Source organism: Pleurodeles waltl, chromosome 6 (assembly GCF_031143425.1).
Source record: "Pleurodeles waltl isolate 20211129_DDA chromosome 6, aPleWal1.hap1.20221129, whole genome shotgun sequence".
Taxonomy (NCBI): Eukaryota; Metazoa; Chordata; class Amphibia; order Caudata; family Salamandridae; genus Pleurodeles; species Pleurodeles waltl.
The window spans coordinates 297491760-297511695 of NC_090445.1; the positions used below are offsets into that span (position 1 = coordinate 297491760).

The 19936-nt window shown below is 41.9% G+C and overlaps 1 protein-coding gene across 1 annotated transcript in view; it reads left to right on the forward strand.

Moving 5' to 3' along the window:
* LOC138301916 (vasoactive intestinal polypeptide receptor 1-like) overlaps window positions 1–19936 on the forward strand; it is a 1190266-nt gene that overhangs the window by 1069780 nt on the left and 100550 nt on the right. The window contains exon 11 of the mRNA XM_069242381.1: window positions 8899–9028. Within this exon, the coding sequence (XP_069098482.1) occupies window positions 8899–9028 (130 nt within the window). The remainder of the gene's footprint in view (window positions 1–8898; window positions 9029–19936) is intronic.

Consider the following 19936-nt stretch of genomic DNA (forward strand, 5'->3'; position numbering starts at 1 on the left):
TAACTAAGGATACAACTCCTAGAATGGACCAGGTTTGTAAAGAAAAGCCCAGGACTGGAAATGGTGTCCCTGCTGATATGGACTTATCTGGTAGCCTTAGATCAAACTGACAGGATGTTCTGTCCTTATTCATAGCCTGTGTCACTGCTAAGCTCAGTCAGGGCAGACATTTTGCAAGGAGTGCATGGGCCAGTGACTGCTCTGGCATATTTATTATGGGTCCATCCTCTGCCTCGGGCTTTGCTGATCAGAATTAATTAGTGAGATGCCAACAGGGGCTAGTCTTTAATGTAAGACCAGACAGGCAAAGGGCAGGCAAGTGTAGGTAGGGTGACCAGATGGTTCCAGGGTACTACTGTTCCATTCCAGGACTTTGCTTTTACATGTCATTGTTATGAGGTGTGTTGGTCTAAATAGCTTAACTATAATGAATCAAGTCTACAACCTCCTTAGTGTACTGATATATAAAAACAAAGTCCAGGAATGGAAAAATGGTGCTTTAGAGATCTGAAGTTACATGGTCCCTCTGAGTGCAAAGGTTACTTACTTCCACATGGTGATTCATTATTGACTTATATGAACATGGTGGTTACTTGCCAAACCCTTTAACAGAAAATCCACATTAGAGGATAATGTCTCAGTACCTGATAAGACCTTCCTCACACGTTTAAGAATTGAGCTCTCAGAATTGAAGGAGCTGGGGCCTCTGCCTCTTGGGAAGATCACTGTCCTGGCAAATGGGGAAGGCTTTAAGAAGCACCACTCTAGGGTCCTGTGGATGCTTTGCCTAGAAGGGTCACATCCGGGACCATTTTGGTGCAGCTACTGCTGAACCAGAGCCTGAAGGCTCTTAGCCAATTTTGTGTTCACACATTCAATTCCGGGCTACGCATAGGGACAACCCAAGAATGGTGGGGCGGGGGCATTTGATATTGAATTTCCTTACTTTCTCAACGCTACTTCTCCTCTTGCCAATGTGGCTGAGTACTGGTCAGTGCCTTTGGATGAGATTATGTCCAAGGACCTAAAGTGAGGTTGAGATGAAGTGGTGCTTTCTAGCAACACTGACAGTAGACTCATTTGAAGCCTAAATTCCCCAGGTCGATGGTAGTGATTTTTCTTATCGGTTATTTTCCACGAGGGCTGGAGTCATTAAAGTCAGTTTATGAAGGCTTCAGCCTACCATTGGCGCATTCATAACTTTCTCCAAGTCTCTGGTATTTATTGTAGGAGGCATATAAAGTGCATTTGTTGAGAAAAGGGAAAGAAAGGTAGATGTGAGAGAAATAGAATGAAAGGAAAGAAGCAAGGTGGAGAATGATAGAGGAGAGAATGAGAGAGAGGTGAGGAACTTTCCACTTCCCAACTTCCTTATTGTTCAGGTAAGCTCCAGTGCTACGGGGGTTCTTTGAGCCAGTCTTCATTTTATTTGCAGTAAAGTACTATTTTTTTCTTTCATTTTGGTGCTGAAACTGCAATTTACTGCCAATTATAGCACTAAAAGAGGCCATTAAATTTGTGACTGAAAACTCTTTTCACTCTTTCCTTCAAAGGGGACTTCCTAAGGTAGCTGGACTTAAGTAATGCATACTGCAATATCCCAGTCTGTTGTGACTCATGTTAGTTCTATATTTCTCGTTGTAAGGAATAATTCGCAGTTCAGAGTCTTGCTCTTCATATTGGCTGCACTTTTATTTTATTTTTTATAGTCTTGTAAAGTGCACAGCTACCCACCAAGGGTTTCCCGGTGCTAAGCGTAACTTACAGCCCAGTTGTCCATTCAGAATAGCCATGTCTTCAAGCCTTTGCGAAAAGCAAGCAGAGAGGTGGAGTCCCTAATGGATTTAGGGAGGGAATTCCATAGGTTCAGGCGCAGCACTGCAAAGGAGCATCCTCCCATCTGAGAAAGATGAAGCCAACGTACAGTAAAGAGAGCAAGGCTGAAGAACGTCAAAGTGCGTGACGAGTAGTTAGGTCTCATGAGATCTTGAATGTAAAACTGACCTATTTTGGCTTTGGCCTTAAACTTGTAACAGAGAGCCCTGAATTAGGCTCACTTAAGGACAGGGAGCCATGGTAGCTCCACAAGAAGGTGGGAAACTAAAGCATGCTTGTGGAGTCGAAAAAGCAGCCTTGCGTCTCCATTATGAATCCTCTGCAAATGTGTGATAAAAACAAAATAATTTCCCAAGTAAAGAATGTCACCATAATCAAGACACTAAAAGATTGGGGCTTGGACCATGGTTTTCTGAGCACATAGAGTAATAATCCAGATTATCTTCCTTGCCCATTTAGCTCAGCAAAACAGGTAGAGGTCACCTTAGACACCCGGGACTTCATCAATAGTGTTTCATCAAGAACAAAGCCTAGATTCTTCACCTTAGAGGACAGAGTGGAGAGAGGTCCCAGTGAGTCTGGTCAATGTTGAGGGCCACAAAGATGAACAAGCTTACCCAGGACAATGACCTCTGTCTTATACCATTGAGTTTGAGTGAGTTGTCAGTCATCCAGGTGGCCACTCAACTCAAGCCTAGGCTCAGATTGGAAGGTCCACGGTCCTGTGCAGGTGCCAGAGAAAAAATGTGGGCATCATCTGCGTAAGAATATATGGTCAGAGCACAACTCTCCACCACATCTGCCAAAGGGCGGTTGTAAATGTTAAGTAACAGAGCCCTCAGGAACCCCAGAAGAGAAGGCCCTAGCTTTAGCTCTGATGTTAACAGAGAAGACTTGGAATGTATGGTCCTCTGAAAAAAATTCTGCCCTCCAGACCCAGTGATAGCAGACATTTGAGCAAGATGGAATGGGAAGCAGTATCAGAAGCTGCACTCAGATCTAACAGAATAAGTGCAGCTGTACCACCCTCATCCTAGAGTTGTCTGTGCTGTGTGCAGAGGTAAACGAGTAATGAATATCAGCAACAATGAAGAACTCTTCAAACCATCTTTAGAAAGATGCAAATGAATATCAATTCTAATGAAAAATTTAGCAATCTTCTTGCATTGAGACTCAGAGCGCAACGGCATAGAGGAAACAAGGCAGGAATCAGAGGGATCTCTCACCACCAGAAAAAGAATCCTAGGACAGTTTTGCGCATTCATGATTTTAGCAGAATAGAATTTAGCACGAGCAGTTCTGCACAAAGTATATCTTTTCAAAGCAAGTTTGTTTTGGACTCGTCAGCATGCAACTTTCTCCAGAGTCTTTCAAGTTTTTTACAGTTCTTCTTTTCTAAATGAGAGAATTCATTAAACCAGGGAGCTGCCGGGAGAGATATGTCTGAATGAGAGCAGAAGAATGTTCATGAAAGTACTTGCACCAGAGTTTTTCTTCCCTAGTGTTGGTGGTCTCATATTTCCATATCTTGCTGACTGGTTAATTTGTGTCTTTTTAATTTCAAAGGCTAGAGGCAACATGCTTCATGTGTGCCCAACTATCAAGGAAATTGGGTTGCTCCTGTGTGCAAGAAAGTCTTATCTTTAGCCCTACCAAGTCTTTCAATTCCGGGGCGCATTCTAGGCTCTGCTGGGGAGGGGGCCTCTCTGGTTGGGCAGGTCGCTGTTTCTTTAGTCTCTGCCTATACAAGTGCTTCACTCAACTGATGTACAGGTCAGGGGCCAGGTGCAGTTGCTTCTGTGTTACTGGTGGTACTGGGAGGGAGAGTTCAAAGCCTGCATGCATCACACTTACCCTTTAGTTACAGGAATCCACCAGTGGCATAACACAGGCTCCTCTGGTGCGCAGGGAGGGGAGTAATCCTTCAGGGGCCTCACAACCCTATAAGGGGCTCCTATTCAGCCCAAGGTCAATAAATATCTGTGCAATATGGGAGAATCAGACGTCCCTCTTCAAATTCTGCAGAGGGCATCATTTTGTGTTACGCCAGTGGAATCCACTTTGAAAGTTGGTGTATAATGGAATTCTGTCATAAGTATCAATGACCTCTGCCGCCATACTGTGTATCATCAGTGATGCCAATAGTCTGGTGAGGAGGCAACCCTCTCCAGCTAAGCAAATCCTCACGGAGTCTCATCAGCCTCCCAGTTGAAGAGACTTAACTGTAATTTGGCATGCTCTTCTTGTCTTTCCTCTCTTGATCGCTGGCACCTCTGTGTTATTGTGCAGAAATAAGGAGATGATATAGTGTGTGCACTGTGTTACCTGCCAGAGGTTGACCCTTTTGTGCTTGTATTAAGGTCCCATACACTAATACCCCTGTACACCACGAAAAATGGTGTAGCGCACTTATGTCTTCCACACATTTGATAGTGGTAAAAACTAAATACAAAACACAGCAGAGAACAGACTCTTCAAAGCAACTCTACCACACTCACAAAGATAGAAGACCTTAAGAGTCTGCTTAAATCTGTAAGCTCTCATTTCACTAACCGAACAAATGTATATATTAGTATTGGTGCAGACCTGAAACATACTTGTAACACGCATTTGCTTGACTTTTCTTCCCACCTAAATTGGTCATCCCTGCCTCATAATTTCATAATTGCCTGTCATACAATTCCAGTGGCCCTGCATGTAACTAAAGCACTTACATTTCCCTCCTTCCTATACCTGCAGCCAAAAATTAAAACATTGTCATTTAGCATCCTATTTTAAATCTACCATGGTAATTACAATAGAATACCACTTTCAACCTCCCCTCCCCCAACCATCAGAGTTGCTGGCTGGTTAACACAATTACCCCAAAAAAGACACAAGCCAGCCACAGAGGAGAAATAAACTAGAAAGGCCACCTAAACGTATCAAGAGAGTTCAAACAGTCATGGTGTAATAAGGATGTTAAAGTGTCCTGAATCATGGTCATAATTGTACAAAGGAGAAATTATTAAAACAAATATCATGAAACTCTTTATCAGAAATACATTTTTGGCATTAGACTATAATGCTCCAAACAGCCCCTAGAGAGCACCATAACAAAAATACTATTTGTAACAAACCTGGTCATGTAACCATATTGTTAGCTCTAGAGAGCAAAACTCCACGAAAAAACAACAGGAGAAAGTAATGCAGTGTAGCCATATACATAGCTCATAGAGGGCATTTTTTTATTGCAATGATATTACAAACAAGGCCCATAAAACATAACTTTTCCCAGCTGTAAAAGAAAACTTCCAGCCATAAGAGAGGTTAAAAAGATAATGAATTGTGGTAGCAGTTATTATTTCGGAGTCCCCTCTAATAGATTGTAGTGTCCCATTGTCCTAGGACCATAACAGGCTGAGTTATGAGTAAAAAATGTTTTATAAAAGTAATGCCCTGCAAAGCATTATGGGGGCAAGTTTCTGTGCCACGAATATTTAAGTATGTTGATATGACTGTAAAACTTAGAACAGCCCACAGTGAAAACAGCATTTGTAAGAAACATGGTCATGTAACTATATAGTTATCCACTAGAGAGCTTACCCACACAAAAAGAAAATGGCAATAAATAATGCAATGTAACAATATATTAAGTCCCTAGCAAGCATTGTGCATTACACAGTTTCAGAGATAGTAGGCCTACAGCAATGACGTTACAAACAAGGCCCTTAAACCACATGCTATCCCTAGCTGTAAAACAAAAGTTCCAGCCATGAGAGTGCTTAAAAAGACTCTGAATTGTGGTAGGGGGTTATTATTTTGGTATCCCCACTGACCTGTTGTGGGGACCCAGAGAAGACCTAGGCAGAACGAGTGTGCTGTGCTGACCGTTTTGGTGGTAGTCCCATTGTCCTAGGACCACCACAGGCATAGTTATGAGCAAAAATGTTTTGTAAAAGTAATGCCGTGCAAAGAATTATAAGGCAAGCTTCCCGAGTACAATGAATGTTGTAGTATCGGCTCTCCCAGTGTGCCAGGAGAGCCGTTTTTGCTTTGAGGATTTCTATTTTATGTAGAGCATTTACCAATTTCAAGTGTTTTTTAACAGGAGAGCCACAAGATATGACTCTGATTAGGTAACTGTGAACAATGTGAAAAACTCTCTAATACACAGATAGAGTTTATGCTGTTGTGCCTGTTCGTGCTGTGAGCGCCATAGCCACCTTGCAGCACGAAGGGGAGAGACAAAAGAAAAAATGGTACACTTTTGCTGAAGTATATCAACACTAGTGCAATAATCCATGTAACAGGGTCAGTCTGCAAGGCATGACAAAAACAGCATCAAGGCGGGACAAATGTAAAGCAGTTATAAATGACATCAAGTGATTTTTTTAGGGCAAGCCCAGGAACAAATTAAAGAGATGGGGGGAGATGGGTGTCGTTAAAAGTCCACAATAATTACAACAGGTCAAAGCGCTTGCACGCTTGACCTAAAAATAGAGTCCTGCACTTATTAATGTTTTTGTTTTTAAAGAAGCAGTGCCCTTGCTGAAAACTAGAATGGGCTAACTTAGGGCAGAACCACACACTGGAGCATGTCATGCATTTGATTGGAGTAATTAAAAATAAAGGGCCAGATGTATGAAAAAGGCCTTTTGCGAATCTGAAATAGCGATTTTTAAGAAATCAATATTTCTGATTCATAAAATGCAATGTATCACATTTGCGATTCGGTAATAGCGATTTCTTAAAAATCGCAAATGCTATTACCGAATCGCAAATTGCGATACCGTCCTCCATTCGCACCTATGAGCCTGTAGGCCCATATTTGCGAATTTTTTGCATTTCCAAAATTGCGAATTCCTAATAGGAATTCGCAGTTTTGGAAATGCAAAGTCCAGGGTGCTGGGGGCCTTAGGCCCCCTCTGCTGCACCCCAAAATACAAAGGGGTGCAGCAGGGTCCTCGGATTTGTCGCACTCAGCGAGGTCATCAGCCTTGGAGCAAGCACCACCGCGGTTCCGGGCAGCGGCATCCTTTGCAAAGTCGCATGGTGTCGTCCGGTGTTGTTAGACTGGTTTTCCAGGAGTCTAGGAACTGGAATGGCACCCTCTGGCAAGCTAGAGTCCACAGCAATTAGACTTAGGTCTGATTGATGAAGATTTTGCTGTCCCTGAGGTTTCAAAACAGGAGGCAAGCTCTACTCCAAGCCCTTAGAGTCACTTCTCAAACAGGAATGCAACAAAGTCCAGTCTCTGTACCCTTGCACAGCACCTGCAACTGCACAATAGCCCAATACAGCACAGTCACAGGCCAGGGCAGCACTTCTCAGCTTTTCAGCTCTTCTCCAGGCAGAGGTTCCTCTTGAAACCTTGAAGTAGACTAAAGTATGGGATTTTGGGTCCAATACTTATACCCCTTTCTGCCTTTGAAGTTGACAAACTTTAAAGTAAAGTCTCAAGTGACTGTAAGATCCTTTCTTGTCCAAACCAGAACCCAGCCTGCATAGTGGAGACTGCACAGTGTGAGGGCAGGCACCACCCATTCAGGTGTGAGTATCCACTCCTCCCCTCCAGCACAGATGGCTCATCAGTATATGCGAGCTACACTCTATCCCCCTTTGTGTCACTGTCTAGAGAGAGGTGCTAACAGCCCAACTGTCAAACTTACCCAGACAGGGAATCCACAAACAGGCAGAGTAACAGAATGGTTTAAGCAAGAAACGACCTACTTTCTAAAAAACAACTTTTTAAATTGTGAGCGCAGAGCTCCTAAACTCCACATTTCTATCTTCTCCCAAAAGGAAACTGCCCTTTAATAGCATTTAAAGGCAGCCTCCGTGTTAACCTATGTGAGAGATAGGCCTTGCAGCAGTGAAAAACAAATTTGGCAGTATTTCGCTGTCAGGGCATGTAAAACACACAAGTACATGTCCCACCTTTAACATACACTGTACCCTGCCCATGGGGCTACTGTGGGCCTACCTTAGGGGTGTGTTACATGTATAAAAAGGGAAGGTTGAGGCCTGGCAGGTGGGTACACTTGGCTTGTTAAATTGGGCGTGCAATACTGCACACACATATACTAGAGTGGCAGGTCTGAGCCATGTTTACAGGGGAACTCATGTGGGTGGCACAATCAGTGCTGTAGGCCCATTAATAGCATTTGATTTACAGGCCCTGAGCACCTCAGGGGACTTACTAGTAAATCAAATATGCCAATCATGGAAGGCCAATTACCCTTACATTTTACACAGGAGCACTTGCACTTTAGCACTGGATAGCAGTGGTAAAATGCCCAGAGTAACAAAAACAGCAAAAACAGAGTCCAGCACACAACAACCTGGGAAACAGAGGCAAAAAGTTAAGGATGCCAAGTCTAACAGTCACAGTGGAAGTGAAAAGCATTTTGCCACTGTACATAAGAAAGGCTCACTGCCACGAGGGAAGTGAAAAGGTTTTCTGTCACAGTAAAGATGAGAGGCTCACTCTCACAAAGGAAGTGAAAGGTTTTCTGTTACTGTGAAAAAAAAGAAAAGTAAAACAGTTGACATACGTGAGCAGAATCAAAGCGTTACCACTGCGATGAGCGTGAATGAGAGACACAAAAGAAAAAAGAAGCTTGCTCGCAATCAAACATATCGGCAAACGTGCAATTATCCACATAACAGGGTCGATGGCCAAGGCGGTAACAAAACTGCCCCAAGGAGGGAGAAAGGTAAAGCACTTTCCAATGATAACAAAGGATTTTTGAAAGGCAAGCCCATGAACGAGTGGTAGGTTAAAAGCCCACATAAATATCAAGACGTAAGAAAAGCAGCGCTTGTGCGCTGCTATGCTCGACCTACAAAGGAGGGCTGGGCAAGTCAGCACTCCTACTAGCAAATTATCACCTCCCGACTCACAAAACCTAGCTGTGAAAAAGGGACATTGGTGTTGTACTGCCTCCCTGAATACGTAAGTTAAAGATGTGCACTCATACTGTTACAGAATGGTCCATTAACAGGTTATCATTATGAATTGTGCAGATCGGAGTTTTTCTTGCTAGGGATATTGAATTATTATTACTTTTTTTTTTTCAGGAGACTCACTAAGTCGACCTTGCTTCTTATTCCACTGTTTGGGGTGCACTACATTGTATTTGGATTTTTTCCTGAGCATAGCAGCGTGGAAACCAGGTTATATTTTGAACTTGTTCTTGGATCTTATCAGGTATGTGTCATGAGTAGGTAAGCAGAACATGTTACTGTATTATCTGGAAAATTACTTAGAGCTGAATGTTGGTCACACTAAAACAGAAGTCTAAAAGCACAGCTAAAATGGTTCTCTTTGAAAGTCTATGTGGATCGGCGCAGGCCTTAGAAGTAATAAAAATACGTTATTGAGACAATTTAGTCTATGAATCATTACACATACTTAACAGTAAACGCAATTACACAAGATACATTTTAAGTGCAGTTAAAAAGTTGAGCAATTTATAACATCAATATTAGATACTTTAGCTATGCGATCTATCGCCTCGTGCCTTGACAGGGTAAAATACTTTTTATGAATAGGCTTCTTCTATGAATTCTCAAACAATAGTGGAGAAACCAAGTCAAGACAAATTAAAACACCCGTATTCAGTTATAAATAGCTATAAAAGTGAAAGATAGGCAAACATTGCAATACATTAAAATACACTACAATGTGATAATTTCATAATTGCACTAATTATACATAATTGCCAAGTCTATAAAAGACTAAAATTCATAACTCAGATAGAGAGTGATTAATAACCCATAGCTTAATCAGCAGAGATTGAATCCCTTGCCCGAACCGCAGCTTGTTAAAATAAAAACACATGTCTGTAGATTTCATCATTCCCTTATCAATAATAATAAACCATAATAGGCAGGTAAATAGTGTCAGACATTTCTATGCTTCAAAAGAGGCACAAAAAAATCTCTTGGTATACATTAGATAAAAATGACAGCAGAAAAGAGAGTGCATTATAGTTTGCTTGTGGAAATTATAGCAGGGATATATAGAATCTAAATTGGGCTGAAAACCTTTTGGAAAACAAAGACAGTATTTCATTTTGCCTGCCCCGAACCTAAACAATAAAGATCGAGGCCAGCTTTTATTATTATTTCACAAATAAAACGTGGTTGGACTCACTGAATTTAAATGGCGATAATTCCTTACACTTATCATTTTCTATTCTGCCTGCAGCCTCTCTTCACTGGTGCGCTTCAAAAATAGATCACGTACCCGCCGCCTACTAATTAACCCTCCCCGCCCCCCCGTGTACCGTCTGCAAAGATGTTTGATAAACCTACAACATCCAGGATTTTTCTTGCATGAGCTACCCAAGGTATGGCTATGACCTGGTCGCACGCCAACCAGCCTTAGATTTCTTTCATTAACACTGCCTACTGAGAGCTCCATTCAGACAGCCACAATAATGCGGGGCTAAGATTCACAATGTCACTCAGATATCCTGCGCAGAGCTCACTGTGACATCTATAACTGGAAGTAGTTGGCGAAGCAGATAGCACTCTCCGACAGAAAAAAATTTCCTCTCTTTGAAGATTCATTTGATTTAATGGGCTTCCCACACCCCAAATTCCTCCCCCATAAGTTGCAGTGGCACCACACTGAGTAGTATATATTTGTTTAACAGATTTAAGAAGTCTTGCCCATCAGGTGATGGCAGACTCAATAACGAGCCAATAGTTCTCGAAAACTTATTTCTACATTGCATAACATGATATACCCAGTAGCCAGAGGAGCTAAACGTTACCCCCAAATAGGAGAAAGTGTTGGTGCTCACTAAGACAGTTCCCCCCACCCTGATAGTTAAAGGCTTCAACAGCTTGGACCCACAAGTCATTAAAAATGATTTTGTAAAATTTGTGTCCAAATTTAACTTCCCTATAAAAACCAAAAATGAGCTAACAAAAAGACGCAGGGCCCTAGGGGGTACGAGCAATTAAAACCATATCATCAGCATATAGTAAATGAGGGAGGGAAACACCCCTACTCCTGGGCACATCAGGAGTGCACCTACTCAACTCTGAGCTCAACTGATTAATACATCCTTGGTGCACCCCCTGTTCAATCTCAAACTCCTTCACCACCTTACTGCTTCTTCCAAACCTTTTTCTGGCCTTAGTACCTGAATATAAAGAAACCAGCATATGCACAATGGTAGGATCCATTTGTACCTTAATAAGTGTCTGACATAACTTTCCCTGATCCAGGTCATTAGGGAAACCATACTAACATTTTTCTAACAGATTATTATCACTAATTCACTCAACAATCCTGTTAAACAACACTCTTCCCAGGATTTTGGCCGGTGTGTCTATCAATGAAATAGGACAATACCCTTTAGGTTCTTCACTATTTCCATTTTAGAAAATCGGCACAACAATCAAGCTCTGCTAAGAGCCAGGTATTGTTGACTCTTCCAGACAATTATACACATTAGTCAACATTGGGGCCCCGAAGTCTATATTACTTTTAATTACATCTATCAGGACCCCATTAGACCCAGGCGCTTGCCCACCGTTCTCTCCTGAATAGCCCACATCACTTCAAGCAAAGTAAACTGCGGGAAAGAAGAGACTCACCCCACCCAAATCTGTACATCACACCCATTACCTATTGAATATATCTGTGTAAAATGTGCCACCCATTCTTCCCCATTAATATGGCAACTGGTCGATATCACTTTAGAATCCAATTGTCACAAACAAGAGTTAGCCCTCCAAAATTATGCACTATCCATTATGCAGGAAGCCTTAGTTACAATTTCCCACTGTTCTGAGATAACCTCTTTCCTTGGTCTTCATTTTGTGGCTTTATACATTTTCAGCTGAGTAGCATTAAAACTATGGTCCCTGGGTCTGGCAATTAAAGCCCTATGCAAAGCTTAGTTAGCCCTTCAGCTTTCCTGATCAAACTATTGTGGTCAGATGAGTCATTTTTAATCAGCTTAGAAAGTGTTGCATGGGCTCTCATTATCCTAATGAGGCTGCTGGATTCGGGCAGCAGCATCACCTGAATTGTGGGGAACAGAGTCCAATCCCACACCATGTGACAACCATCGGCCTAATCCGTTTCCGGCCTACTAGCAGGGCCTCACCTCTGCCCAAGAGCAGGAATGATTTGTGGCAACTGGGTGCATGACAAGAATGACTTCTCATGGAAATCGTGGTGTATCAGATCTCATCCCTTTCTCTCAGTTAAATTAGTCTCACACAAGCAAAGACAAACAGAGGCAGAGAATGGTTCAATAAGATTTTATGAATCAACTGCGCCTTAGATAAAATGGCATGAATTGCAATAATTAGAATGATCAAAGACACTAGAAGCAAAACAGTGACAAGAAAAGTGAAACATGAGAAAAGTCCCCCCATACTGTCACAATGCGTAATATATGCAGTTCCTACCTAAGCTATGTTAGAGTGCAGCATGATAAGCCCCAATCCACTCTTCAGAATCCCCCTGGGAAGACAGCAATCTCCAAACCAGAGCAAGGAAGCCTGTTGTCTAAAGAGATACCATCCCCATGTAAGAAAGGGATCCGGTAGTCTCAGCAAGCAGCTGTAGCAAAGTCAATCAGCATGCGGTTGTGGTCATCTGGCTGGAATCTCCCTCTAACTTGCATGGGACAGAAAAGTGTTTATATAATAAAACAGCTGATGTTCTGAGAAAATGTCACCACGTAAGGACGTGTATGTTTCTGTGAATGTTGGAGATGCTGTGTACTATTTTTGCCGGCAACCCTATCTTGCTGCAACCTTGAAAAAAGCACAAAGTGAAAAGAATGTCTTACAAAAGAACAACTAGATAAAAAAAAAAAAAACAACACCATGAATGTGGCCTAAACTAAAATTATAACAAACATTTGCAATGCAACAGGTCTCGCGTTTGCTTGTGTTAGAGCTAATAGCGTTGTAAACTCCTAACTGGACTTTTCTTGCCACATAAACCATGTACGTAACCGGAAAAAGTGCAATTAATTGTGTAACAGGGTTGATATTATGCATAGCGCGCGACTTCTGCCAAGCGAGATCGCGCTGTGAAAATTGAGAAAAAGTAGTCCACGAACTGGACGGAAAACAGCGAGCCTCGTATGTTTTCTGTACTTGGTTGATGCGCTCGAGAAGGGCTAACCACCGGAAAAGGCATGACGTATGCGTGCCTTCCACCTATGAAATCAAGCAGATTCTAACAGGCAAGCCCACAAACCAATGAAAGACACTGACGTGATGTGGACGGGGCTCTGAGCCCTTTTTAATTCTGTTGAGCTCAGACAAATGGTTTTGTAAGATGAGCTTTATTGGATACCACCAACCCAGAGCAAATACAAACACGTCCAACTCTCACCAACCGTCCAGACTCTCTGTCCAGATACTGTGACCTCATCTCGAACTTGGATGACATGTGAATTCCAGACAGTGCTCAACATTCCTAAGCATCCAAACAAATTCCTAAAGCATCGCGCTAGCGAAACGCATGCGCAGGCGCATGCGACGCAGGCTCGACCCTAAAAAGAGTTAGGGCCAGATGTATGATTCTGGCCCATTGAGATTCGGTAATTGCATTTTTAAGAAATCGCTATTACCGAATCGCAAAGGGCCATGTATCACATTTGCGAATCGGTAATAGCGATTTCTTAAAAATCGCAAATGCAATTACCGAATCGCAAATTGCGATACTGGCCCCATTCGCAGCTATTGGCCTGTTGGCCCATAGCTGCAAATTTTTTGCATTTCCAAAATTGCGATTTCTGAACCAGAAATAGCAATTTTGGAAATGCAAAAGGGCAGGGTGCTGGGGGCCTAAGGCCCCCTCTCCTGCACCCCAATTTTATTTTTTTTAACATGTGAAGTACACACATGCCAAAAGGGCATGTGTGCTTTACATGTTACATTTAAAAATGCAGTTTTGCTGCATTTTTAAATTTTGCACCAGGTTACCACCTGGTTGCAGACCATGGTATTTTGCATGTGCAAAATACCATTCTGCGAAAAATCGCAATTTGCGATTTTTTGCAGAATTGCCTTGCAACCTGGATTTTGCAAATCGCAAATTGCGATTCTCAAAATCCAGGTCGCAATGCAAAAAATCGCAATTTTTGCGATTTCTATTTTGTGGTCTGCGAATGCCTTTGATGCATTGCAGACCACTATTTTGCACTCGCAAACGGCCGATTTTGCCGTTTGCGAGTGCAATTTGTTTTGATACATCTGGCCCTTAGTTCCCTAGTTAGTAGCCTTCCATCGAGAGGACCTTAGGTGGCACTCAATATTAACACTTGAAAGGATTCTGTTACGACCTCTTAAGTAGTTGAGTCCATTCAGACACAGATGGATTTCTAGGTATAAAGGGCCTTCCTATTTTAAGTTATTCAAACTGGTGGTTGGCCGCCATCTCATTTAAGCATTTTTCAGCTTGATTCACTGTTCTGAAAGCTATGATGTTTTCCCTGACATATTTAGCAAATATTGTGTGTATATATATATATATATATATATATATATATACATCAGCATGCGCTATATGAATAAATATATATATATATATATATATATATATATATATATATATATATATAATTCACCAAAAGTATTCACTGCACTCCATGAAGTTTCAATAGTGCCTATTAATTACGTTTCAATAGTGCCTATTTATTGATGTCAAAGTAACAACCACCAGCGCGTTTCAACTCCACAAGGAGTCTTGAACAAGACTCCTTGTGGAGTTGAAACGCGTTGGTGGTGCAGTGAATACTTTTGGTGAATTGTATTCTTCGAGACTGGTCCTCTCCGTCACTGGCACCGGCAGTGGAGTGCAACACCCAGCAACCTTTAGACCATTTTTGTTTTGAATATATATATATATATATATATATATATTTTTTTTTTTTATAGCATGCGCTATATGAATATATATATAAATATATGTATATATGTATATATATATATATATATATATATATATTTATTTATATTTATAGCATGCGCTATATGATATATATATATATATATATATATATATATATATAAATATATATATATATTAATAATAATGGGGCCAGGCACACAAATAATCATACCTTTTTGTTCAAGATTATAATACTAATGGATCAATGCATTGATTTTAAAGCTTTGAAAACGTGCGAGCTAGACTGTTGGATAAGATTCCAGAGAAAGAGGATGAATGAAAAGTAAAAGTTACAAAAATTTGAATCTTGTTCATATGTATTTGTAGGAGGCTGGCCTGGCTTGTAGTGGGTACCAGGGGTACGTACACCTTGTGCCAGGTCCAGTTATCCCTTATTAGTGTAGAAGAGGTGTTTCTAGCAGCTTAGGCTGATAGAAGGTAGCTAAGCCAAAGCAGCTTAGGCTGAACTAGGAGACATGTAAAGCTCCTACTATACCACTGGTGTAATATGCACAATATCATAAGAAAACACAATACACAGATATAGTAAAAATAAAGGTACTTTATTTTTATGACAATATGCCAAAAGTATCTCAGTGAGTACCCTCAGTATGATGATGCCAAATATACACAAGATATATGTACACAATACCAAAATTATGCAGTTATACCAAAAGGAAGTAATGCAAGCAGTGTAAAGTTACAATAGATTGCAATAGGAGCACATAGGTATAGGGGCAACACAAACCAAATACTCCAAAAGTGGAATGCGAACCATGAATGGACCCCAAACTTATGTGAGCTTGTAGAGGGTCGCTGGGACTGTAAGAAAACAATGAGGGTTAGAAAAATAGCGCACCCAAAGACCCTGTAAGGTAGGTGTAAAGTGCACCTACAACCCCCAGAGAGCACCTAAGTCGTGATAGGGGGATTCTGCAAGGAAAACCAACACCAGCAATGCAACAACAGTGGATTTCCGGACCTGAGTACCTTTAAGACAAGGGGACCAAGTCCAAGAGTCGCGACTGTGTCGAGAGAGGGCAGGAGCCCAGAAAATGCCAGCTGAGGGTGCAAGGAAGCTGCCACTGGATGGACGAAGCTTGGTGTTTTGCAAGAACGAAGAGGACTAGGAACGTCCCCTTTGGAGGATGGATGTCCCACGTCGTGAAGAAGCTTGCAAAGGTGTTCCCACGCAGAAAGACCACAAACAAGCCTTGCTAGTTGCAAGGTTCGCGGTTAGGGTTTTTGGATGCTGCTGTGGTCCAGAAGGGACCAGGATGTCGCCACTTGGATGAGGAGACAGAGGGGGCGCCCAGCAAGTCAGGGAGTCCTCACAGAAGCAGGCAGCACCCGCAGAAGTACTGGAACAGGCACTTAGAAGAGGAGTGAACCGGAGTCCATGCGAAGTCAGAAAAGGGAGTCCCACGACACCGGAGGACAACTCAGAAGGTTGTGCACTGCAGGTTAGAGTGTCGGGGCCCCAGGCTTGGCTGTGCACGAAGGAAATCCTGGAAGAGTGCACAGGAGCCGGAGCAGCTGCAAATCACGCGTTACCCAGCAATGCAGTCTAGCATGGGGAGGCAAGGACTTACCTCCACCAAACTTAGACTGAAGAGTCACTGGACTGTGGGAGTCACTTGGACAGAGTTGCTGAGTTCCAGGGACCACGCTCGTCATGCTGAGAGGGGACCCAGAGGACCGGTGATGCAGTCTTTTGTTGCCTGCGGTTGCAGGGGGAAGATTCCGTCGACCCACAGGAGATTTCTTCAGAGCTCCTGGTGCAAGAAGGAGGCAGGCTACCCCCAGAGCATGCACCAACTGGAAACAGTCGAGAAAGCCGTCAGGATGAGCGATACAAGGTTGCTAGTAGTCGTCTTTGCTACTTTGTTGCGGTTTTGCAGGCATCCTGAGCAGTCAGCGGTCGATCCTTTGGCAGAAGGTGAAGAGGGAGATGCAGAGGAACTCTGGTGAGCTCTTGCATTCGGTATCTGGTGAGATCCCCAAAGCAGAGACCCTAAATAGCCAGAAAAGGAGGTTTGGCTATCTAGGAAGGAGGATTGGCTACCAAGAGAGGTAAGAGCCTATCAGAAGGAGCCTCTGACGTCACCTTCTGGCACTGGCCACTCAGAGCAGTCCAGTGTGCCACAAACACCTCTGTTTCCAAGATGGCAGAGGTCTGGGACACACTGGAGGAGCTCTGGGCACCTCCCCTGGGAGGTGCAGGTCAGGGGAGTGGTCACTCCCCTTTCCTTTGTCCAGTTTCGTGCCAGAGCAGGGCTGGGGGATCCCTGAACCGGTGTAGACTGGCTTATGCAGAGATGGGCACCATCTGTGCCCATCAAAGCATTTCCAGAGGCTGGGGGAGGCTACTCCTCCCCAGCCTTCACACCTATTTCCAAAGGGAGAGGGTGTTACACCCTCTCTCAGAGGAAATCCTTTGTTCTGCTTTCCTGGGCCAGGGCTGCCTGGACCCCAGGGGGGCAGAAACCTGTCTGAGGGGTTGGCAGCAGCTGCAGTGCAAACCCTGAAAAGGCAGTTTGGCAGTACCCGGGTTCTGCGCTAGAGACCCGGGGGATCATGGAATTGTCTCCCCAATGCCAGAACGGCATTGGGGTGACAATTCCATGATCTTAGACATGTTACATGGCCATGTTCGGAGTTACCATTGTGACGCTGTACATAGGTAGTGACCTATGTACAGTGCACGCGTGTAATGGTGTCCTCGCACTCACAAAGTCTGGGGAATTTGCCCTGAACGATGTGGGGGAACTTTGGCTAGTGCCAGGGTGCCCACACACTAAGTAACTTTGCACCCAACCTTCACCAGGTGAAGGTTAGACATATAGGTGACTTATAAGTTACTTAAGTGCAGTGGTAAATGGCTGTGATATAACGTGGACGTTATTTCACGCAGGCTGCAGTGGCATGCCTGTGTAAGAATTGTCAGAGCTCCCTATGGGTGGCAAAATAAATGCTGCAGCCCATAGGGATCTCCTGGAACCCCAATACCCTGGGTACCTCAGTACCATATACTAGGGAATTATATGGGTGTACCAGTATGCCAATGTGAATTGGTAAATTTAGTCACTAGCCTGTTAGTGACAAATTTGGAAAGCAAAGAGAGCATAGCCACTGAGGTTCTGGTTAGCAGAGCCTCAGTGATACAGTTAGGCATCACACAGGGAACACATACATATAGGCCACAAACGTATGAGCACTGGGGTCCTGGCTAGCAGGGTCCCAGTGACACATAACAAACATACTGACAACATAGGGTTTTCACTATGAGCACTGGGCCCTGGCTAGCAGGATCCCAGTGAGACAGTGAAAACACCCTGACATATACTCACAAACAGGCCAAAAGTGGGGGTAACAAGGCTAGAAAGAGGCTACTTTCTCACAGTATTGAGAACATTTAGGGAGAAACTTTGATTTATACAAATTGTCAATTGTAAAAAAAAAAAAAATGGGAATCAAGGTGAATTGAAACCGCACCTTCTTCCTTTATTATATATGCAATTAATGGCACTTTTTGGTGCACGGGTCGTGAGGGCCAACCCCCTAGACCTCAAATAGCCATGGGCTCATAACATTGAAGAGGAGACCCAGCCCATCGAAGTGTCCATTGATATCCACAAAATTATCACATTTCTTCAAAAATCACATAATTCAATAGAGTTCTTATGAAAACTTTTTGTTCTTTATTTATCCACAATGACAATATCTAATCCATCATAGCCAACGCGTTTCGTCCAAACGGACTTCTTTAGAGCTATAAAAATATATACAAATACATAAAATATCAATTAATATAATATTCTATATCCATCCTCCACCCATATTAAATATAAAATGCTGTGAAAAAATTCAAATCATCAATAATCACCATCATGGTAATTTTTTTATTTTATTAAATAAATTAAACTAATGACTTAACTTATAGAAAAATATAAATAGAGAGGAAAAGGCTAAAATATATATATATATATATATATTTTTTTTAATTAATTGCAATAATTTCCAACATTGTCAGTTTTTTATTTATTTCTTCATTTCCTTCACTTCCTCCAAAACTACCTATGTCATCTTATTATGTATTTTATTTTATTTTAAACTCTTCATTTTTATATTTTTTTATATTTTATTGATTAAAAAAATACATCAAATGTTGTAAAAAAAATGTGTTTCTTAATATAGTAATTGCGTATATGTTACTTCGTACCAAGTGGCAAACTTTATCCTCCACATTTAACTTAATTTTGGTTATCAATTAGTTTTAATTACAAACAACTCCAAATTTCAAAGATTTATTTTGTATTCTTCTGATTCTCATCTTTCAATCTTTACAGCACTATTCCATTTCCATTAGAAGTAAGGCTACATATCAATTTTTAATGTCAATTGATCATCTACTAGGACAAAATAAAGATGGTACACACTATTACAGAAGAAACATTAACCCATACCTCATAATTGCAGGATGTAACGCGCTCCACGGCAGAACACCATCCGATCTCCTGACAATGAAACCGATTGTGTTCTCACACATCGTTTTTATACTTGCACTAACCATTTCCACCTGAAGTAAACTGAAACACTTCCTTTTGAGGTATGTGACGTGGCAGCCATTTTGAAATGGCACTTGGACCACACTTTTATATAAGCTTTGCACTGACGATTTCATATATATTATTATTTGGTCGCCCACTAAAACAAAATAGACTGTGCCTACAATAACATTTGGCAAAAATGTCAATTATTACACCAGAAACACTGATCCACACCTCGCACTTGCAGCATATAATACACTCAACATGCTAATAAAATCTCTTTTTTTTTTGCATGTGATGATGGCAGTCATTTTGAAGAGGCACATTTTGCCATATATTTATATGAACTCTACATAAACGGGTTAAATATATGTTGTTATTTTATCATCTTCTTACAACAAAGTGTGCGTTTTTATACTTGTGCAGTCACTAACATCTGGGGCAAACTAAAAAACCTTAGAAAACCTCATTTTTTAAACCATGTAAATGTGGCGGCCATTTTGAAATGGCACCTTTTATGTATAATGCACTCGGCATGCCAGTAAAATCTCATTTGAAAACATATACTGGTGGGAGCCATTTTAGAAAGGCACCTTTTACCTTATATTTGTACAGAATCTACATAAGCGAA